The sequence below is a fragment of the Endocarpon pusillum genome (genome assembly GCF_000464535.1).
Source record: "Endocarpon pusillum Z07020 unplaced genomic scaffold scaffold281, whole genome shotgun sequence".
Classification (NCBI taxonomy): domain Eukaryota; kingdom Fungi; phylum Ascomycota; class Eurotiomycetes; order Verrucariales; family Verrucariaceae; genus Endocarpon; species Endocarpon pusillum.
Window position 1 is genome coordinate 39,655 of NW_006916246.1, and position 19,278 is coordinate 58,932.

A 19,278-nucleotide genomic window follows, 5' to 3' on the forward strand; every position below is an offset into this window, starting at 1 on the left:
GTCATCATACAGGAAACCACCCCGGGCCTCGTAACCGGGCAGAGTGCTGCTCCCCGTCAATCATTCGTCTGGTTAAGCGAACGGGGAAGGGCCGAGGGCCCAGCTGCCTCGCAACGCTGAACCGCAGCACAGCCAAGTAATGTAGCTGATGACCTGGTGCAACATATCGACTCTATATCGAATTGCGCAACAAATTCCTACCTACGTACCTACGTTCCTAGATATGTAGATCTGATATAACATAGCATAGTCCCAGTACCTTTTCTTGCACTTCTCCAGCTGTAACTCTGGGTTGGGTTGGGTTGGGTTGGGTTGTGCACTGCGAGTCAAGTCAGCGCCGCTGGAGTGCGTTAACCTCGCAGTAGCAGTAGCAGTAGCAGCAGCAGCAACAATCCGGGAGAGTGGATATGAAGCATAAATAATACCGCACGTAGGTCGAGATGCAGCCTTACAAGTGTAGGTTGGTAGGCATCGTATACTTCGCTACATCGGGTAGAAAAAAACGCAGACATCCTATCCATCCATCTATCCATCCACCAGGAGATAAAGGTATCTCGAAGGCGCAGATGCCAGATTTGCGCCTTTTACCTACATGCTGTTCGAGTTCCAACCCCTCGCTCCTCGAACCCTCATCTCCGCCCCGTCTCCTTTTCCTCACCCTTCAAGCTTGCAAGCACGCAACCGACCCACCCCCTCCTCCCGCTCCAATCCACTCCGGGAGAGTCCCGAGAATAAGAATCCCAGGGAAGGGCAATCAATGATCAGCTCAAGGGGTGGTGCGTCAGAGATGTTTTATTTCATCGTGATTCATGAAGGTGCATGTGCATGTGCATGTGCATGTGCATGCGCAGACGGAGAGTAGTAGACCAAGAAATGAGATAGATAGAACAAGAAGGATAGACATAGAATTTGACGTGTGGGGAGGGAAGTAAGCCCGGGAAGATTGCCGGTGTTCCATCTCGCCTGACCTCGTTTCATTTCATCTTCATCCCATTGGGGAACATCGGTCTCTGCTTCGCAGCTACAGCATCAAAGAGATCCTAGCATAGCTCTCAGCCAAGGCGGAATAATATATGCCTGCCCACGCCAGCACCCGATTTCCCATGCGTGGGTACGAGATCAATGAGCAAAAACACCTTACACAATGCACACGTGCTTTCGCTTCGGTTCAAGATTCACGACTCGCTCCAATCCACCTGCTCCGTGACCGCGGGGCTGCCATCATCCTTCGCATAGCTGATCTTGAGTCGTAACCTCAGCTTCGGCGGTAGATTCTGCATATGCTCACACATCGAATCAGCCCAAAGCATTCCTTCACTCCCCCAACCTTACCGCTTGCTACATAAGAGAAGAGGAGAAGGGGGGGGGAAAAAAGAAAGGCAAACTCACCCCGCTAACGCCCGCCACTCTCATCGCCTGCGTCGCCTCTTCCCCACCCTCCAACATGCTCCGGTTGATAGCCTGTAGTACCAATTTCTGGCTCTTCGGCACCGCGGCCTGCAGCCCTACCCCGCTGAGTCGCTCGAAATTTGAGGCGTTTCGGAAGCGAGCGAGAAGTTGTGCGGATGAAGAGGCCCCTGGGTTCCGGTGGACCTGAATGGTTACGACGAGGTTGTTTTTGTTGTAGACTGGCTGGGCGGTAGGAGGCGCTGGGGACTGTGATTGCGTTGGTGGTGGGGAAGTGGCCGTGCCGGAGAAGAGGTCCATAGATGATGATGAGGGTTGTTGCGGTGCCGAGTTTTGAGATGATTGTGTTCCATTGGCTGGTGCTCCACCACCGCCGAAGAGATCCATGATGGATTCTGCGTTTGATTGGCGACCAGCGGCACCAGCGGCTTTTCGAGGCGGACTAGTTGTCGGGCCCCCACCTAATATATCTGCTAGCAGGTCGGCTGTATTGTTGCTGCCATTAGTAGATGATTTGAGATCTGACGAAGGAACATCGGATCCACCCATTAGATCTAGCAGCAGGTCCTGGTCTGGTGGCTTAGGCAGCTTCTTGGATTTATCCTTGAGCGCTCTACTCGATCGCTTGTCTTTAGCGGAGGTCGTGGCCTGGCCAAGAACGCGCTGTTCTTCTCGAATCTCTGGTGGTGGCATCTTCTCGAGAACACCTCGCCGAATATCGTCGTAGCCGAAAAGATTGCCGTATTCCACTGCCCTTTGTTGAATCTCGATATTGAGGTCTGCGGTTCGCTGAGACATGAGGCGACGAATTCGATCGATCTGAGCAGGGTCTGATATGCGGGTGGTAAGTTTCATGGCGCTGGTGATGATGTATTCGGTGACCACTTGATTGGCATACGTGGAGTTTAGGATTGTGGTGTAAAGATCGACGATGTCGCTTTCTTTGACCTCTCTAACGAGTTCTTCCTCCTCGTAGGAGCCCCCGCGCAGAAGCGCATCTCCATATTCTCCAATCACCCATGTTCCGGCCAGTATCAGAGCTTCCTGGGTTATGTCGGCTTTCAAAGCAGCATAAAGCTTTTGCACCGAGTATGTTTGAAGATCTGGTGAGGTTGCAATCAGCCGCACGAACGACGAGAGGATCTGCTCCTTGACATAATTCCCAGCTAACTTGACTACTCTGAGCATGGTGTCGATGTGCCATCTTTTGTTTGGTGCGTAACGATCAGCAGCAATGCCAATTTGTGTTGTCATGACAGGCTTGAACTCGTTGTCGGCCACTTCAAGGAAGGCAAGAAGTTCTCGAATGAGAACGCGAACATTGTCCTCTCGGATCAGCGTGAAGCTGAGATCAAGCGCTCTTCGACGAATTGAGATATCAGGATCTCGCAAGCATTCGAGGATGGTATTTCTGTGCCTCTGAACAGCATTCGGCTCCACAGTCACAACTTTGACCAAAGTGTTCAAGGCAACGTAGCGGATATTGTTGTCTTTATTCGTCAGGAACTTGCCCAATATATTGATACCGAGGACCCGCAGACCTGAGTCCGCTTCTATCTCTAGTATGGTCAAAACAGCCTCGTAAAGGATCGAGTTTCCAACATTCTTTGATGCTTCGGTATTTGTAGCAACCTGCGCAAGTATATCGTTGATCTGCTCGCTCGTCGTTGCATCACCTCTGCCCAATACTCTGAAGAGTCGCAGTATCTTGACTTGTAGAAAAGGATCAGTAATACCAGAGACATCGTGTTCCGGCGCATATCCAGAACTAGTAAGCCCCTTCAATGTTCGTACCAGGTGTGGCACGACTGGACGGAACATCTCCACGACACCCTCCTCACCTCCCTCGAGCTCGTCTGCCTCGCACATGCTTGTGACAAGCGTCAATCCGCAGAGGAGAACACCGTGATTCCGATCGGACAACAAGACTTTGGCCTTTTCTATGAAATGCTCCTGTAAGTCTGGCACCTTGCGGGCTATTCGCATGGCACAGAGTGCAGCTTTTCTTCGAATGTAGGGGTTTGCGGTTGATAGCAGGTTTTCGATCTCCGGGAAAAGGTCTCGAGACATTTCGACTGAGGCGATATTGCCCAACGTACACAGGGCAAGACCAACCACGTATTGATTGGAGTGGTTCAGATCGCTATATGCCAGTCAGAAATGTTTTGTAAAGGGGGTGTTGCAGCTCACTTCTTAAGCGAGTTTGTTACCAGCGTTAGGACCTCCTGATTCTCATCAAGGAGAAGCATGGTTCCCAGATATCCCAACCTTTTGTCTGCGAATCTTGGTGATGCTAGGAGTTTCAAACATTCTATCTGTCCGAAATGTGTCCGCTCTCCAAGGGTGAATAGGTATAGCAGTTTGGCAACATTGTTCCGCCTGCATCTAGCATCAACGACAGTTCTGCAGTTCAAATATCATCCGGACCTTGTATTTGAGTCTCCACTTTCTTCTCGGAAACTGGCTCTGATGGCCGCACTCTCTTTCTGTACAACAGCACGTTCGTCTGCGATGGTCTTGGATGCTCGCACATTGCGAATGAATTGTTTTACTGCTTCAATCTCAGCATACGGAAGAGCAAGCCCAACCTGAATCACTCACAGGAGCTCATTGCGGTCACCTAGATATCTTGGGGTCAAGAGGGATGAAGTGCGCTTTATGGGCAATGGTTATTGCCGCGTACGAGCAGGGTCATCGTCTTCCCAGGATGTAGAGTTATTCTCTTGAAGACCTTTTCTCCGGAATGTATTTGTCCCAGATAGAGAACGCAGTCCAGAATCTCTTCGTGTCCCAGTCGGCGAAATATTCAAGGGAAATTGCCGGGCGACCTGCAATGGGAAAAGATTCGTGGAAAGCCTGACGTGGGTAGCTTTGAGGGCTGAGAATTTATTGTTGAATAGTGCTACATATGTACAGAAATTTATCATGTCACAGCAGGTGCTGAGAGGAGTCGACGACCTTCTTGATCAACCACATGTACCCCATAACTCACTCGGAAATCCCTGCTGCATCCAGCACGCGGCCCATCAACATGGTACCCTATCGTGGTGAAGGCAGTCCAGAACGTATATTACGGCCTCGACCTGTCAAGCCACCGATTCCTAGCAATTTGCGAGCACAGGAAGACTATGGATTCCACCTGCTACCAGATCCAACCGTGTCGGGCATCTCCAGGTAAGAAATGTCCTTTTCACAATTCCCAAGCCACGCACTGACTCCAATGTACCAGCGGGCGTTCAACACCATTACCTCCAGATGCACCTCCCTCCGAACAATCAATCTCTTCCGCCAGAAAACACGCAAGAGCACAAGCCAAACACCGCCTGTTCCATACCATCAACTACACTCCTAGGGTTTCGCACTTCGATCCGAGCAGTGACTATCGAGATTTCAAAGGCTTCTTCGTATTGTTCTGGATCAGCTTGACAATAATGGTACTTACGACCTTCCTGAGAAACATCAAAGACACAGGCTACCCTTTACGGGTCCAGGTATGGAAACTGTTATCCGCCAATGTGATACAGCTTGCCTTTAGCGATGGGGCAATGGTTCTCAGCACCGCTGTCACCCTGCCGCTACACAAGATTTTCAGGAGTAGTGCTCGAGCATTACGATGGCGGAATGGAGGCATTATCATACAGAGCGTATATCAATGCTTCTGGCTGGCGCTTTGGGTGAAGTGGCCGTTCACGTTACAATGGACGTGGACTGCGCAAGTCTTTTTCATTTTGCACACCCTTGTCTTGCTTATGAAAATGCATTCATATGCATTCTATAACGGCCATCTGAGCGAGAGTGAGAAGAGATTGAAATCTCTCGACAAGCCAAGTGACGCCTCGCTGGCTGACGTGGTCAAGTATCCCAGCTCTCCTACAAGACAACACAATTCAACGGCCAACGGATCAGCAGAGATGGTCGAGCAGGAAGAAAAGCTAGAAAAACTAGAAAAGCTTCGGGAAGACCTCGCAAGTGAGTTGACATCGCCGTTGGGAATAACGACCTATCCAAAGAATATGACCTTGTGGAATTATTGCGATTTTGTGCTGTGCCCCACGCTCTGCTATGAACTTGAATATCCGCGTACACCCAAGATACAGTGGTTAGAGCTCTTCTACAAGACCCTTGCGGTATTTGGCTGCATCTTCCTGCTCACCCTGATAAGTGAGGAATACATCATGCCGGTACTTGCAGAGTCGGCAGGTCGGCTACAGCACGTCACGAAGCTGCTAGATAAGGGGCTGATCTTGGCCGAGACGATCAGCATGCTCTTATTTCCATTTATGATCACATTTTTGCTGGTGTTTCTGGTCATTTTCGAATACCTTCTGGGGGCATTTGCGGAGATCACTTGTTTCGCCGATCGACATTTCTATTCAGATTGGTGGAATTCGAGTGACTGGCTGGAGTTTTCTCGGGAATGGAACATCCCCGTTCACCATTTTCTCCGTCGACATGTTTACTTCTCCTCGAAGACATACTTCTCCAACTCGATCGCCATGCTGATCACTTTTCTCGTTAGCGCCTTTGGCCATGAACTGATCATGGGCTGCATCACGAAGAAACTTCGAGGATATGGCTTCGTGGCCATGATGCTTCAGCTTCCGATCGTTGCCCTGCAGAGATCGAAATTGGTCCGCGGCAGGTGGGTCTTCAACAATGCTTGTTTTTGGATATCCATGATTATGGGCCTATCGATGATGTGTGCCTTTTATGTACTTTTGTGAGATACCTAGTCACATTTGTGGCCCGCGATAGAGCTTTGACTTTCGTGAGCTGTGAGCGCAATGTACCAATGATAGATTTTTTAGCTCCAAATGACCCATCCGAACAGAAACCCAGCATATGGAATCGGTATTGTTTCCAGTTCAGACTTCAATTCAGTAGATAAGCCGTTGTGTGCCTGGTTATCCATTTACTCCGCATTCCACTACGGACTTTTTATGCCCAAGCCCAAGCACGTCATCAGGACCTTGCTGGTGCTTGCTTGGAGCCCGAGTATAAAGTATATATATACCGATCGATGCCCATCCTGCTCCTAATCTTCACCCTACCATCTACGAAGAGTTTAAGTGTGGACAGTTCCAGTCTTGTTCACCTCCGCGCGCTGGCTGTGACGTGAGCAATCCACATGATCTGGCAGCCGATCGTCACAACGTGCATGATGAAAGTTGGTCCCTGCTAGCTTTCTCCCAGGCTCGCCTGCATCCTTACCCTCTTCACCTCGACACATTTGGCCTTGATTTGTGCAACAGGAGCAGCATGACTGGGTGGCCAGGTCAAGCAACGGCCAGCTCTCAGGGAAGATGCAGACGTAGGCAGGTAGGGTGCAGATTATGATAGTCATAGGTACTAGTATTACTGAATTGATGGCCGGAGCGGTGGATACCTACTCGTCCAGAAATGCAACTTCCCATTCGCGTGATGCACAGTTATCTGTCAACGGAGGTCAAAAACTACCGGCCCGGTACTGCTGACGGTACGTAGCATGCCGTGGCTCCGTGGTATCAAGGCTTGAACGGCCGATTGCTGTTGCTTCAAATGCTCCCCTCCTTGCTGGTCTTATTATCCGGGTCAGGTTTCAGTAGGTCGGCGGGCTCCTCGAAGCCGCTTTTCCGTGCATATCCAAGTGGAATTGGCCAAAGACAAAAGAGAAAAGGATGTGATCCTGGTACTGCTTACAGAGTACCCCCGCTGGATGCACTCTCCCCTCCACATAATACTTATCTCCATTCCTTCATTTCTTTAGTCCTTCAAAGAGTTTTCCCAAGTAGCAGCAGTGCTATCTCCTGGTCACTCCTACCTTCTACTTCCATTTCGTCTCTGGCACAAGCCCGCAGCTGTTTTCCTCACTCTAAAATCTCCTCGCTATGGCATCCGAACCATTCCCCAGCGAGTTCGGGTCGGATTCCAACCGGAGCGATGAAGAACGTTTCCCAGAGGTCTTTCGTCAAGGCCCTATGGCAGACAGGCACAAGGCCACGCGTATCGTTCCAATGCGGGTACTTGTGTTTGGTCTACCACGAACAGGAACATCCTGTAGGTCGAGGGCTCTGATTACCTTGATATATTCTAACATGGTGAACAGCAATCAAAGTTGCCCTGTCCCGTATGGATTTCAACAATATATACCATTTTCGTAGCGTTATCCACGACCCCGATGACGCACAGTGGTGGTTAAGGGCTGGAGATGCAAAATGGAACAGGAGAGGCAAATTCACCAAAGAAAATTGGGATCAGCTTCTAGGACACTGCCAGGTGTGTCAAATACTACCCTCATACAGATTAAGACCTCCAGCTCACACATCTTCGAGGCTGTTTGTGATCTACCTTCTGCCGCTTTCGCGGATGAGTTGATCGCATCTTATCCCGAAGCCAAAGTTGTGATACTCAACCGTGATGTTGACAAGTGGTATATCTCCATGACTCAGACTATCCTCAAGGTTGCGTCGCCAAATGCTTGGTCAGTGCTACGTGACCTCCTCGATTGGAGAGAGTTAGGGCAGGTTTGGAAAATGCTTGGTCAGCAGATGTATAACATGTTTGGCTCGCGCCCTGGCGGCATGAGCGAGAGCAACATGAAAGCCAGTTTCATTGAATACCATGAGCACATTCGCAGGATTGTTCCCAGAGAAAGACTCCTTGAGTTCAAGGTTCAAGATGGTTATAAGCCTCTCTGCGATTTCTTAGGAGTCCCCGTGCCTACGACCGTGATTGGCGAGAAGGAAGTCGAGGAGCCCTTTCCAAGGGTGAATGAGGGCGCGGCCTTTCACGATAGAGTCAAGGCCCTGCGCCGGTGTCAAAACAGGCGGATTTTGAAGAAAATCGGCAAACTCGTGAGTGCTGTTGTATTGGTCGGAGTGGGACTATGGTACTTGCGCAGATGACCGAGTTGGGTTTGCATGCACGGCATTGTGCATTGCGTTGGGGAACGCGTACAGTGACATTAAAGAGACGAAGGGAGAGCAGAGAGTAAGATATGGTGTAATACGCACAGGTGTGGAAATGTACTGTAACGCTCTCCAAGGAAAATCAGAAGTTCCTTGAATTTGTGTAATGCAGATGCAAGTCCATGTTCGAGCATGAGTCCATGACATTCGAACCGGATTTGTTCCTGCAGTATCCTTTGTGTACTCGTGTAACCTGGCAGTGAACAGAGGCTGCAATGGGGTGCCAATTGTGCCCAGACCTGACAAATATACGTCAGCTGCGCCGATCTCGAAGTACTTACATACTGTACTCCGTACAGATCACGATCACCTCTATCTTGTGATCTGTACGTGACTACACATTTCATTTTCGCAATCTCTTTTGTATGCTCATCTCTTCTTCCGCAAGAAAGGCGCAATCACTTCCCCGTGCAATAGCAGAACAGTCAGTCCGTCCTTCAAGTGCCGCTCGGCCAGCCCTAGTCCATCACCTCCATCATGGCTGTCAAGGCGGTGATACCGTTCCTGGTCACCATGATGTTGGTGACCGGCGTTTGTAATACTCTCCTCACGAAGCTGCAGGTTAGTATCTCTACTGTCTGGTCTGAACGAGCAAGCTGACCCTCCCTAGGACATGCAATGTGTTCGAAACTGCGACAGCAAGGACAAGAAGCAGAAACAGAACTTCGAGCAACCTGTTATACAAACGTAGGTTTAGTGGAGAAACGTCTGTGTAAGAAGCGCCTGACGATCTTCTGCAGCGTTCAAATGTTCATCGGTGAGATGGGCTGCTGGCTAGTCGTCCTCGGTTTCTATCTTCAACAACAATTTCTGGCCCGCCGCTCCTCACGATCCGGTTCACACCTGTATAAACCTCTCCCAACCGACAATACGTCGGAAGCGATCGACGATGCAGACGACCCCCGACCACTTTCATCCCATTCCGCCATCTTCGATGCTTCACCCGCCCTCAAACCCCTCATCTCCAATACAACGGAAGACAGAAAGCCCCTGACCGGATGGAAGACCGTCCTCCTCGCCATCCCGGCCTGCTGCGACATAGCCGGCACCACCCTGATGAACGTCGGCCTCCTCTTGGTCGCCGCATCAATATACCAGATGACACGCGGGGCCCTAGTCCTATTCGTGGGTCTCTTCTCCGTCCTCTTCTTGAAACGCAAACTCTATCTCTACCACTGGTTCTCCCTATTCATCGTAGTCCTCGGCGTTGCTATCGTGGGTCTCGCGGGCGCCCTCTTCACCGGCGACAAGCACAGTGCCTCCTCAACCAGCAATGCAGAAAAGAAGGAAATGCTCGTGCTTCTAGCGCGCGAAATTGCCATTCAAGCTGCTGCACCCGAGGTAATGCGCACCATCACTGGCATCCTACTGATCGCGTTCGCCCAAGTCTTCACTGCCACGCAATTCTGCGTCGAGGAATGGATTCTCGAAAACTACGCCCTGGAACCTATTCGCGTTGTCGGCTGGGAGGGCATCTTCGGCTTCTGCGTCACTATCTTCGCGCAAATAGTCCTGCATTTCAGCGTCGGCGTCTCCAGCAAGGGACAAAATGGCTTCTTCGACGCCAGGGAAGGCTATCATCAAGTTTTCAACAATCGTCCCATTGCCATCACCTCGGTGCTGATCATGATCAGTATCGGCGGCTTCAATTTCTTCGGCCTGAGCGTCACGCGCTCCATTTCCGCAACGTCGAGATCGATCATCGACACGTGCCGTACGCTGTTCATTTGGATTGTTAGTCTGGGGTTGGGCTGGGAGTCGTTTAAGTGGTTACAGGTTGTTGGGTTTGCGTTGCTGGTCTATGGGACTTTTCTTTTCAATGATCTGGTTAGGCCACCAATTCGGGCATTGATGCCGAGGGGTGGGGAGGCGGAGAGAAGGAGGAGATTGAGTGAGGGCGGATTGTTGCCGGAGGAGCCCATTGAGCATATGTGAATTATATATTGGATTAAATGGGTTGGGTGATGTTACAGAGGAGGAATTTTTATACCCAGGGGAATGGAGAATGTAGGGAGATATTTGGGTGGCGTTCCGGGAGATGCTGGATGGATAGATATCTCTCGAAGCTGGTTCAAGAAGCGAAGACACGCTGGTGCATCTACCGTTCGTCCACACCGATTCGTGCATGTATATACACGCGCCCGCTTATAAATCTTGCGACCTACGTTCTCTCCTCTGCCCACTACTGTTCCGCCCCAGTTTCTCCAAAAAGTCCTCTTTCTTATGAGTCCATGACTAATGCTTGCGACTGAGCAGCAGGGGACTAATTTGCAAGGAGCATGGAATAGCACAGGTCACCTGTGATGTACGATTGTGATGAACGATGATGCTCTTGGAGCTACCGAGAAGTGTGCTACGCATTACCACAGGTGCGAGGCCACGAGAGGCATGTCGATACATGATGGATTCCCTATTCTCCTTGAAATCTAACTAGGTATAAGGTAGAAAGGACGGCGCTTGTAAGACGCCAGACCGAATGGGCAGAGCACGTATATAGATGTTGCACAACAAGTCGAGGATAGGCCGGTAAAGTACGTAGTAAGTAGCCATAATTATCTTGTTTCGCACGCACGTTGAAGTTCAGGGAGAGGTGCAACCAACTACTACATACTACATACTACTTTACCGGGAGATAGGGCTCTGAAAATGAGGCGGTATTGATCCTTGGTAATTTAGCAGATGTTTTATTATTCTTAAGGATTACGAAGAGGCTCAAATGACTATGATTTAGTCATAATTTGAGCGTCATTTTGGGAATGTGATGTCTGAAATAACATACTCTGTAATTTGTATTAGATTTTAGATGTTTAGCTGCATAATTCTAGTAAACTATAGGCATGCTATAGGCATGCTATAGGCATACTACGTAGTTTTCAGAGGGCCTCCTCCTGCTAAGTACTACTTGAAGACGAAGAAAGGCTTGGCGGGATGACGTTTGAAATGATTCAGTTAAAACAATTAAACTTGTCGACAGCTCCAGCCACATCATTTCCTCCTGAGAACAACAACGCGACCACTGAAGCTTCTACCTAACACAACACCTTCGCCCTGTCGCCTGAGGAGAGCAACACCCGTCTAGCCGCTTGATAGATCGCACTCTGTACCACTGTCAAGTCTCACCTGTGCCCTCCAGTCTTGCCGCGATGCCACCTCGTCGCGCCAAATCGCATTCGGTGTCGAGCGACACCCCACCAACCCCCAGATCTCCTCCGCCGCCGCCCAAGTTCCCTACACCTGTCAAGACACCATCACGACGGTCGCCGCCATCATCGCCGGTGACAGCTACCTACAATGCCATTGTGGAGCCTGTGCGCAAGTCTCAGGTTGGCGCGGCGCTGCGTTTCCCTCTGGTCGTCATATTGAGCTTCTTTCTGAGCTCTGTTTTGTTTTCCATTGTCGCCGAGATCACTGCGGGAGATCTGGCCGCAATCTCCAAACATACCGAATCGTGGGTCGAGATCACCGGACTTCTGGCATGGAAGGTCGTTCAGTTAGCGGTCTGCTGGTTCGAGGGCTTTGACGGTGCGAACAGTTCGAGATAAGCACAGCTGTGCCCGCTAACGTTTCACAGCATATGATACCATCGCCCTCACGCTGCTGATGGCCACTCCTCATAGTCTACTCTTGTCGCTGTTCTACTCCATCAGGCCCACTACGATCGTCTTCACCACTATCGCAAACATCATCTCCATTACCGCTCCCTTCCTGCTGATGCGCCGAGTCTCGCCCACACACGCGCCGCACTCGGCTCCCAAGGGGACGGTGCGGAATCGTTCGATTCTCAGCGATCCATGGACTACGATTGCCACTTCTCTGCTGGCTACGGCTATCTTTGCCGTCTTGCTTGAATTGAGCTTTGCCACTTTCCTCCCTGTTCATCTCATCACTCACTTCACTGGTATCAGAGATCTCACCGTGACTCATCTTGGTGCTGCTGGACTGCCATCTTTACTATTGGCGCTCATACCTGCGGGTTATGCTGCTCGAGAATTTCTGTTCGTATCCTCAACTGGTGTGCCACCCTCAGCAGGGGAGTACACATTCGATCCCGCTACTGCCGATCTGCGCCAACATGTCTATCACAACACATGGGGTTGGTACTCGTCAAGACAGAAGGAGCTGATCAGCCGGACTGCTCTACTTGGTATCATGGTTGTAGGCGAAACCATCATTCAGACTTGGGGCACCATCAAGGGCGTGGAGTTCTGGGGAGCGACATGGTATGCGGCCATATGGAATATTGGAGTGGCAGTTGTAGGAGCTGTCTTCGACTGGGTAGGTGAACCCAGCGGCTGAGAGAGGCCCGCATTAGCAGCAGATAAGGCAAATCAGCTAGAGTCAAGCGATCGCCCCTTTGTGCGGAGCAGGCTCCCTACCATCGACAGAGCTTGATGACGTTGCTCGGGTGTCTCAGGGTGCAACTCGAGGACCGAGGGACACGGGTTCTCTTGGATGAAGCGTTGGTTCATTGATTTGTACCAATACAACACATTAACTCCAGGGGATGGCGCTCGGTGTTACTAGTCTCTTTGGTCTATCTTCCTGCCCAGTTTCAGCCATGTATTCTAGACGTCATGTTCTGTGGCTAAGGGAGACATTTACCTGTGGTCAAGCGGGGTCGACGAATCGTTATCGTATTCCCGTATTCCCGCAGGAAAAGAGGTGATGTTTTGGTTTCATTAATCTAACACACAGCTAAATTCCAGTTGTGGCGCACTAAACACTCTGTACAAGCGATGTCAGGTGGTCTAGCAGGTAGTAAACTTGATCTTGTCCTTTGGTCAGCCTTCCAAGGCAATTGAGCCAGCTCCTTTGGATATGGACATAGCTACTAGTACAGTAGATCAGTACTCCGTGCATTTATTGGCATTGGCACAGCTGATCCACCCAGCGCACGGGCTCGAAATGTGGAAATTAGCATCTCGTTTATTTGGAGCTCCACCACGTCTTGCTTCCTTGATCAGCGGCACAATTCCTGATCGTGTCACCATGTCACCTTGTCAGCGTGGCAGCCCTGTTGACAGAAGTGTCAGAAGATCTGTCATAGCTCCGGTTCTATCAGATCTGGTCCTGGCGTCTCGCTTGATCGAGATCTTAGCCCCATCTCCAGACCCAGAGGAGCGGTCCATGTCAGCCTCATTATGTGCGCTCGTTGCTCGTTCAGGAAACTCGTCCATAATGTGGCTGCAGGAGCATACTACGTACATACCATAGTAGCATGGTTGAGAGCTCAGATCCCTGCAGGTCATTTGTTTCATGCAGTGATGATCCTCACGCTGGTGAGCAAGGCGTGTCCGGACGGGAAGAATACTGTCCGTGTCTCCTTTGGGCAATGTCATTCCTTATGTATATCCTCTCCTCTCCTCTCCTCTCCTTGTATGTCGTACGCTTCCATTTAATATCCTCCATCGTTTCTTGTCTATTCTGACATCCAGGCTCGCTGTCGTTTTGGTTGTGCCCACGGCGGCAACTATGCCTGAACCCATGTTCCAATCACCCACCGCTTCCAACCCACTCATTTCAGCTCCCCTCCTATTGCGGACTTACCAGGACCAAGAGGGCGAGTGCTCAAGATGGAGCATGAGCGCAGCTTCGGAAGATTCTGACGACGAAAGTGCGCGTCCCAGCTTCTGGCCCGCTATGCTTCCGACCATACCTCCTCGCTCACCTCTCCGCTCACGTCTCAATCGACCAAACATTCCTCCCGCCTTGACTCCCCGTTTCAACACCGCCACAGCAGAGCCAGATCTAGGCTATTACTTTGACCCAGGATTACCCACTCCCACGACAGCCACCACGACAACTTCGTCCCCCCCCTCTGTCCGCTGCTTGACGACTGAACCATCAGCATCGCCAGCCTCAGCTCCAGCATGCCACACCACCTATGCCAGCGCAGATCCAAGCTTCCCTCAGTGGCTCGCAGCCACCATCGGACAGCAACGCCACCTTCATTCTCGCCGACTCGCCGCTGCAACATCTTCTGCAACACGCTTCACCGAGCGAGATCACCTAGCTTCACCAGTGCCACCGGAAGTTCATGCTTATAAGACTTCACACCAATCTAAAGCACAGCGACACGCTCGGTCAGAAAGCAGCTACGACTACACGGATTATCTTGAACAGACGTCGAGTCCAGCGCTGCCGCCACCATCGTCGTTGTCGTTGTGCAACTCGAGCGGTTGGAGCTGCATAGCTCGCAGGACTTCCAGGACTTCCAGGACTCCATGAATGTCAAGTGTTGGGCTAGTTAGCAACTACGGCACGTGGACGGGAGCAGGACGATGGGAGGATGGTGCGGGGGAGGGTTTTATGTGTATATATGTACAAGACACTTGCAAATATTTTTTTATACCATCATGACCAGGCGTTTGGCGCAGCTCCAAAAGGGCAGAGGGATTCAGGGCGTGGGAGTCATGTTTCTGCCGTGGTCATTCAAAATATTGTATAATAGAACGAATCGATAGCCCAGACACGGATAATGTACAACTTAAATGCTAATCCCTAAAGAAGACCTTGACACGAGGCTCGATATCTTACTGCCTCCAGCACCAGCGATTGCCTGGTCCCATCTCACAGTAGTACAGTAGTATTGTAGTTCTCCTCACCCAGCCCGGTTTTTCTTCCTTGGAGCTTTTTCATCCAGCGCAATTTGCTCCCGGCGATCTTGCTCTAGTCAAGTGTAGCCGGAGGTACTACGCGTGCTTATTCCAGCTTGAAAGATCCACGGGCCTGCTGCAACATTGTTACTGGATACTTACGTAGTGAGCTGATCGACAAAGGGCCTTTTCTGACCCCCGTAGCCAATGGACCACGCCCCTTATCTCATGCAGTGCTCGATCTAAGAGGTCGCTGCCCTAGATCCATGGCTCACGTCACCATGAGGCCTTGCGGTCCAGAGCAGCATAACTACGTAGTTAGTCGTTCTCCAGGTGAAGGGCAGCAGGACAGAGATGAGCAAAAGACGTGGCCGCTTGCATGCCCGCGAGAGGTCAGACTATTTTGCACCACTTTTGACACACACCGTCTTCCACCTACGGCGGACTATTACGTGCTAGAGCCCAAATCAAATTTTTCAGAAATCAGAATTCAGAATCCAGAACTCCATAATAACACATTTCGTACGAGATGCTATCTGATTGCTATGTACGAGCTCACTTTGCTTCACCTTGCGGCTACTAGTCTCAGACACTGCGTAGAAGTGCAAGCTCATCGTCTGAGTGTCGTACACATCCCGTACGACTAGGCAGTGCTGGTGCTGAACGCTGAATGCATGCAAGAAGAATAAGAAAGCTTCGTACGTACCCTATTCTATCACAATAGGATGATCTGCCGCCACCCCAGGCCCCTTGATAGCCCGTGAGAGATCTTGCCGTCGTACGGCAGGCTTCACATCTTCATCGTCATCAGGGTCGTCGTCAGACTCCCCCGAATCTAAATCAATTACTGTCGGGAACTGACAGTGAGAAGCAGCCTCAGGCCACTTGTAATTCCACAGCAGCCACCGAAGTGTCCTAGTACGCGACGACACTCCGGAAACACGCCAAGTCCCCTTTGACACCTCGTACAGGGAGGATTCTGTACGAAGCCACGAGATTGTATAAGAAGGCCATTTATGTACGATGGCCGGTGTGTAAGCACCTGCTTAGGCCTGATACATCTTATACGAAACGTAACAAGACCCCCAGATAGGGCTAACACATTATGACCCTGCGGACTATATACAAGGGGGGCTAGTTCCTGACCACTAATAGGCAGAACTGGATTCTGTACTAATTAGCCCTAGGGGGCAGTAGTAACGGCGTTAACAGTGGCAACGACAGCGTTATATAAAATAAGAGCCCTATATAAGTTATTAGTTTCCTTATACGATATAATCTTTTTGATATAATGCACTTATATAGTAAGAAGGGGGGAGGTGGTAGTAATAGTGGTAGTAGTAGTTATTCTAAGAGAAAAGTTAGTGAAATAAGAGTGAGATAATAAAAAAAACTTTATATAATATTATTATTATTATTGTTGTTGTTACTACTGTTACTGTTGCTATTATTATTATTGTCAGACTTGTATAAAGAGCAGGAAAAGATAGATATTATACATACTTGCTATTACAGTAATAAAGTTATAGAGAGAAGTAAGATGAAGCTAACCTTTTGTATATAAGGATTCTCTTAAAGTCTTGATACAAAATTTACTTACATATAAAATTTACTAATAATAGGTTATATAAATAGGCATCTTATATATTATCCTATTTTGATCTACTATTATTATATAAAGCTAATCTTACAAAAGAGAGTTGAATCCATATTCTAAATTTAAAACTATTAAAGCTAACACTGTATAAGATATCTTCTTGCTATCCTATCCTCTTCTTTCTTATATATAAGCTTTTCCTTTATCTTTGCTATCAGCACTAGCAGTTTTCCCTCTTGTATAATATGCTAAGGGAGTGTCTTTAATGCTATCACTAATATCCTTATCTTTAATCTCATTATCAGTCTTATTCTGACCTTTGTATAATGACTCCTTACTAAATATTAGTTTATCTGTTTGTATAGATACAGATATCGTCGAATTAAGAGATAAAAAAGGGGAGTAAGAGAAACAAAGAGAAGAGTCTTTCTTAACTTGTACAAAAGAAAGATCTTTGACTTGAGTAGAAGTAAGGGTTTCGTACGAATCTAAGGGAGGTCATTTGAATTTCAGCTTGATGGGTTTGCGTTCTTGTTTGATGTGTGGTTCTTGTTTGATGAAAGATTTTGACTTGTTGTATGACTCTTTCTTGACTGTCTAGAGTAAAGAAAAATTGGGAAGAGCATTGTCATCCTTGTATGTAGTTACTTAAGAGTCTTTTTGATTAAGAATAATATACATTATATAATCTTTGTTAGGAAAGTACTAATTAATAAGTTCCTTAATCGTACAAATCTTATTCGCACTTATTAGGAGATTTGTTAGACCTTCTTATATAATAGCTGTTACTGCAAAATATATATAATTATCTTCTTTCTTAAGAAGATTTTTCTAGCAAAGAAATTAATAAAGAAGATAATTATCTATAAAGTCTTATAAGCTCTTAATTACTATATTCTTTAATAGTACTGTAAACTTCTTATATAAATAAAAATTAATTTGTTTTTCTATCTTAAAATCTTTATCTGAAATAATCTAATTTTATTAAATCTAGATATATATATTTATATAAATACTTTTTATAAGTTTTATTTATAATTAATTAGAACTTTTATTTTATATATTCTGTATTAAATTCTGTTATATAAACTTAGAAGCTAATTTTTATTAATAAGTTATAAATCTCTTAGAGTTTTATATAAAAGATAACTATCTAATTATAATAACTTTAGACTAAAGATTATTAGCTTTTAAATAAAGAGAATCTTTTATAATAATAATCTCCTCCTTCTTTAAGAACTCTTCCTTTTATACAAATTTAGGATTAAATGCTCTATAAGAAGAATATACTTTAAGATCTTTATATAAAATATGTCTTTTTTTATCTTATCTGTAAAAAGCTGACTAATCTGGTCTTCTTTCTATTATTTTAATTAATTATATACAAAATATTAATAAAAAAAAAATCAAATTTTAATAGTTATTTAAAAAAAAATATTTATTACTTTTTTATGTTTATTATTTTTGTATATTTACTTTTCTTTTTTATTTTGATTTAAGTCAAGATGCTTTATATAATTATTAATCTTAATTTATATAAAGAAGAGATTCTTTATTTTCTTTTAAATTAAAAATTATTTATAAATATATATAAATATTTATATATTATATATAAACTTACTATTAGTAATAATATACTAAAATAACGTTTAAAAGCCTAGAATATTATTATATAAACTTTAATAATTAATAATTCTAATCTTTAAAATCAAATTTTTACTCTATTCTTTTATAAATTAATAGATCCTTAAATTCTTTATATATTTAAATTAGAAGAATATTTAATTAGATTAAGTAATCTTATATAAATATAAAGAGATATAAAACTTAAAAGACGTCTTTGTATAAAGAAAGAATAAGAAGAATTAATTAAATTAGCTTTTAAAAAGTTAACTAATAAATTATAAAAAGGAGTTATTAAAGAATATGATTATAGACTTTTGTATGCTTACTTTTAACAACTTAAAGTTTATATTACTTAAGATTAATTATTTCTTATCTATTATATACTAGTTCCTGATGTTATTAAGCAGCGTACACAAGATATATAAAGACATTAAGGAGAATATATTATATTAAGACCTAATTATATTTAGTCTCTTAATAGTTATCTTAAGCTTGCTTTGTATAAAGTTAAAATATATATAGTTATTAATACTTACTTATATTATATTATTTAGATTTATATTAGCATCTCTGCTTATATAGTAGTCAGTATACTTTATTAATATCTGGATACTGTTAAGCTTCTTAGACAGTATCTATACTTCGTATGATCTAATTATAGTAGTAAGACTATCTTGTTAGCTTCTGTATATCATTAATTATAATGTATAACAGAATTAGATCTTTAATTTCAAGATTATTATCTATATAGAACTAGTATAACAAATTAACAAATTAAATCTTAGTGGAATTAGTTAATAAAAGGTCTTCTCTTTTAATAGAGGGTATGTCTTTATATAAAAATTCTTTATATTTATTAATTCTTATATAGAACTACTTTAGTATATTATAAAATAAAGGACTATTCAAATCAAATATTCTTGCTGATCAGATTATTCTTTTTGCTATTTATATTCCTCTTCTTTGTACCGAGATACAGAGCTTCATACGAACTTAGAATGCACATCGAATTCGAAAATAACCTAATCATCCGAATGCTGTTACTGATAAGTTATACGTTCTTTATTATCATCTATTAGAGGATATAAAGAACTATAGTATTTAT

General features: G+C 46.1%; 6 protein-coding genes across 6 annotated transcripts; 5 read left to right on the forward strand and 1 right to left on the reverse strand.

Annotated features, from left to right (window-relative positions):
• Positions 1 to 1,175: 1,175 nt before the first annotated feature.
• Positions 1,176 to 3,656, reverse strand: EPUS_08417 (uncharacterized protein; the record flags this gene model as incomplete). The annotated part of the gene is made up of 3 exons (XM_007804143.1): positions 1,176 to 1,274; positions 1,390 to 3,550; positions 3,598 to 3,656. The coding sequence occupies 3 exons, from the start codon at positions 3,654 to 3,656 to the stop codon at positions 1,176 to 1,178; spliced, it is 2,319 nt and encodes a 772-aa protein (XP_007802334.1).
• Positions 3,657 to 4,381: 725 nt separating this feature from the next.
• On the forward strand, positions 4,382 to 6,922 carry EPUS_08418 (uncharacterized protein; the record flags this gene model as incomplete). Its single annotated transcript, XM_007804144.1, has 3 exons — positions 4,382 to 4,581; positions 4,637 to 6,049; positions 6,892 to 6,922. 3 exons carry the CDS (start codon positions 4,382 to 4,384, stop codon positions 6,920 to 6,922), a joined length of 1,644 nt encoding a protein of 547 aa, XP_007802335.1.
• Positions 6,923 to 7,274: 352 nt separating this feature from the next.
• EPUS_08419 (uncharacterized protein) lies at positions 7,275 to 8,291 on the forward strand (the record flags this gene model as incomplete). The annotated part of the gene is made up of 3 exons (XM_007804145.1): positions 7,275 to 7,443; positions 7,493 to 7,662; positions 7,719 to 8,291. 3 exons carry the CDS (start codon positions 7,275 to 7,277, stop codon positions 8,289 to 8,291), a joined length of 912 nt encoding a protein of 303 aa, XP_007802336.1.
• Positions 8,292 to 8,831: 540 nt separating this feature from the next.
• Positions 8,832 to 10,289, forward strand: EPUS_08420 (uncharacterized protein; the record flags this gene model as incomplete). The annotated part of the gene is made up of 3 exons (XM_007804146.1): positions 8,832 to 8,915; positions 8,965 to 9,041; positions 9,095 to 10,289. 3 exons carry the CDS (start codon positions 8,832 to 8,834, stop codon positions 10,287 to 10,289), a joined length of 1,356 nt encoding a protein of 451 aa, XP_007802337.1.
• A 1,208-nt stretch (positions 10,290 to 11,497) lies between these two features.
• Positions 11,498 to 12,650, forward strand: EPUS_08421 (uncharacterized protein; the record flags this gene model as incomplete). Its single annotated transcript, XM_007804147.1, has 2 exons — positions 11,498 to 11,876; positions 11,926 to 12,650. The coding sequence occupies 2 exons, from the start codon at positions 11,498 to 11,500 to the stop codon at positions 12,648 to 12,650; spliced, it is 1,104 nt and encodes a 367-aa protein (XP_007802338.1).
• Positions 12,651 to 13,826: 1,176 nt separating this feature from the next.
• EPUS_08422 (uncharacterized protein) lies at positions 13,827 to 14,582 on the forward strand (the record flags this gene model as incomplete). The annotated part of the gene is made up of 1 exon (XM_007804148.1): positions 13,827 to 14,582. One exon carries the CDS (start codon positions 13,827 to 13,829, stop codon positions 14,580 to 14,582), a length of 756 nt encoding a protein of 251 aa, XP_007802339.1.
• Positions 14,583 to 19,278: the final 4,696 nt, after the last annotated feature.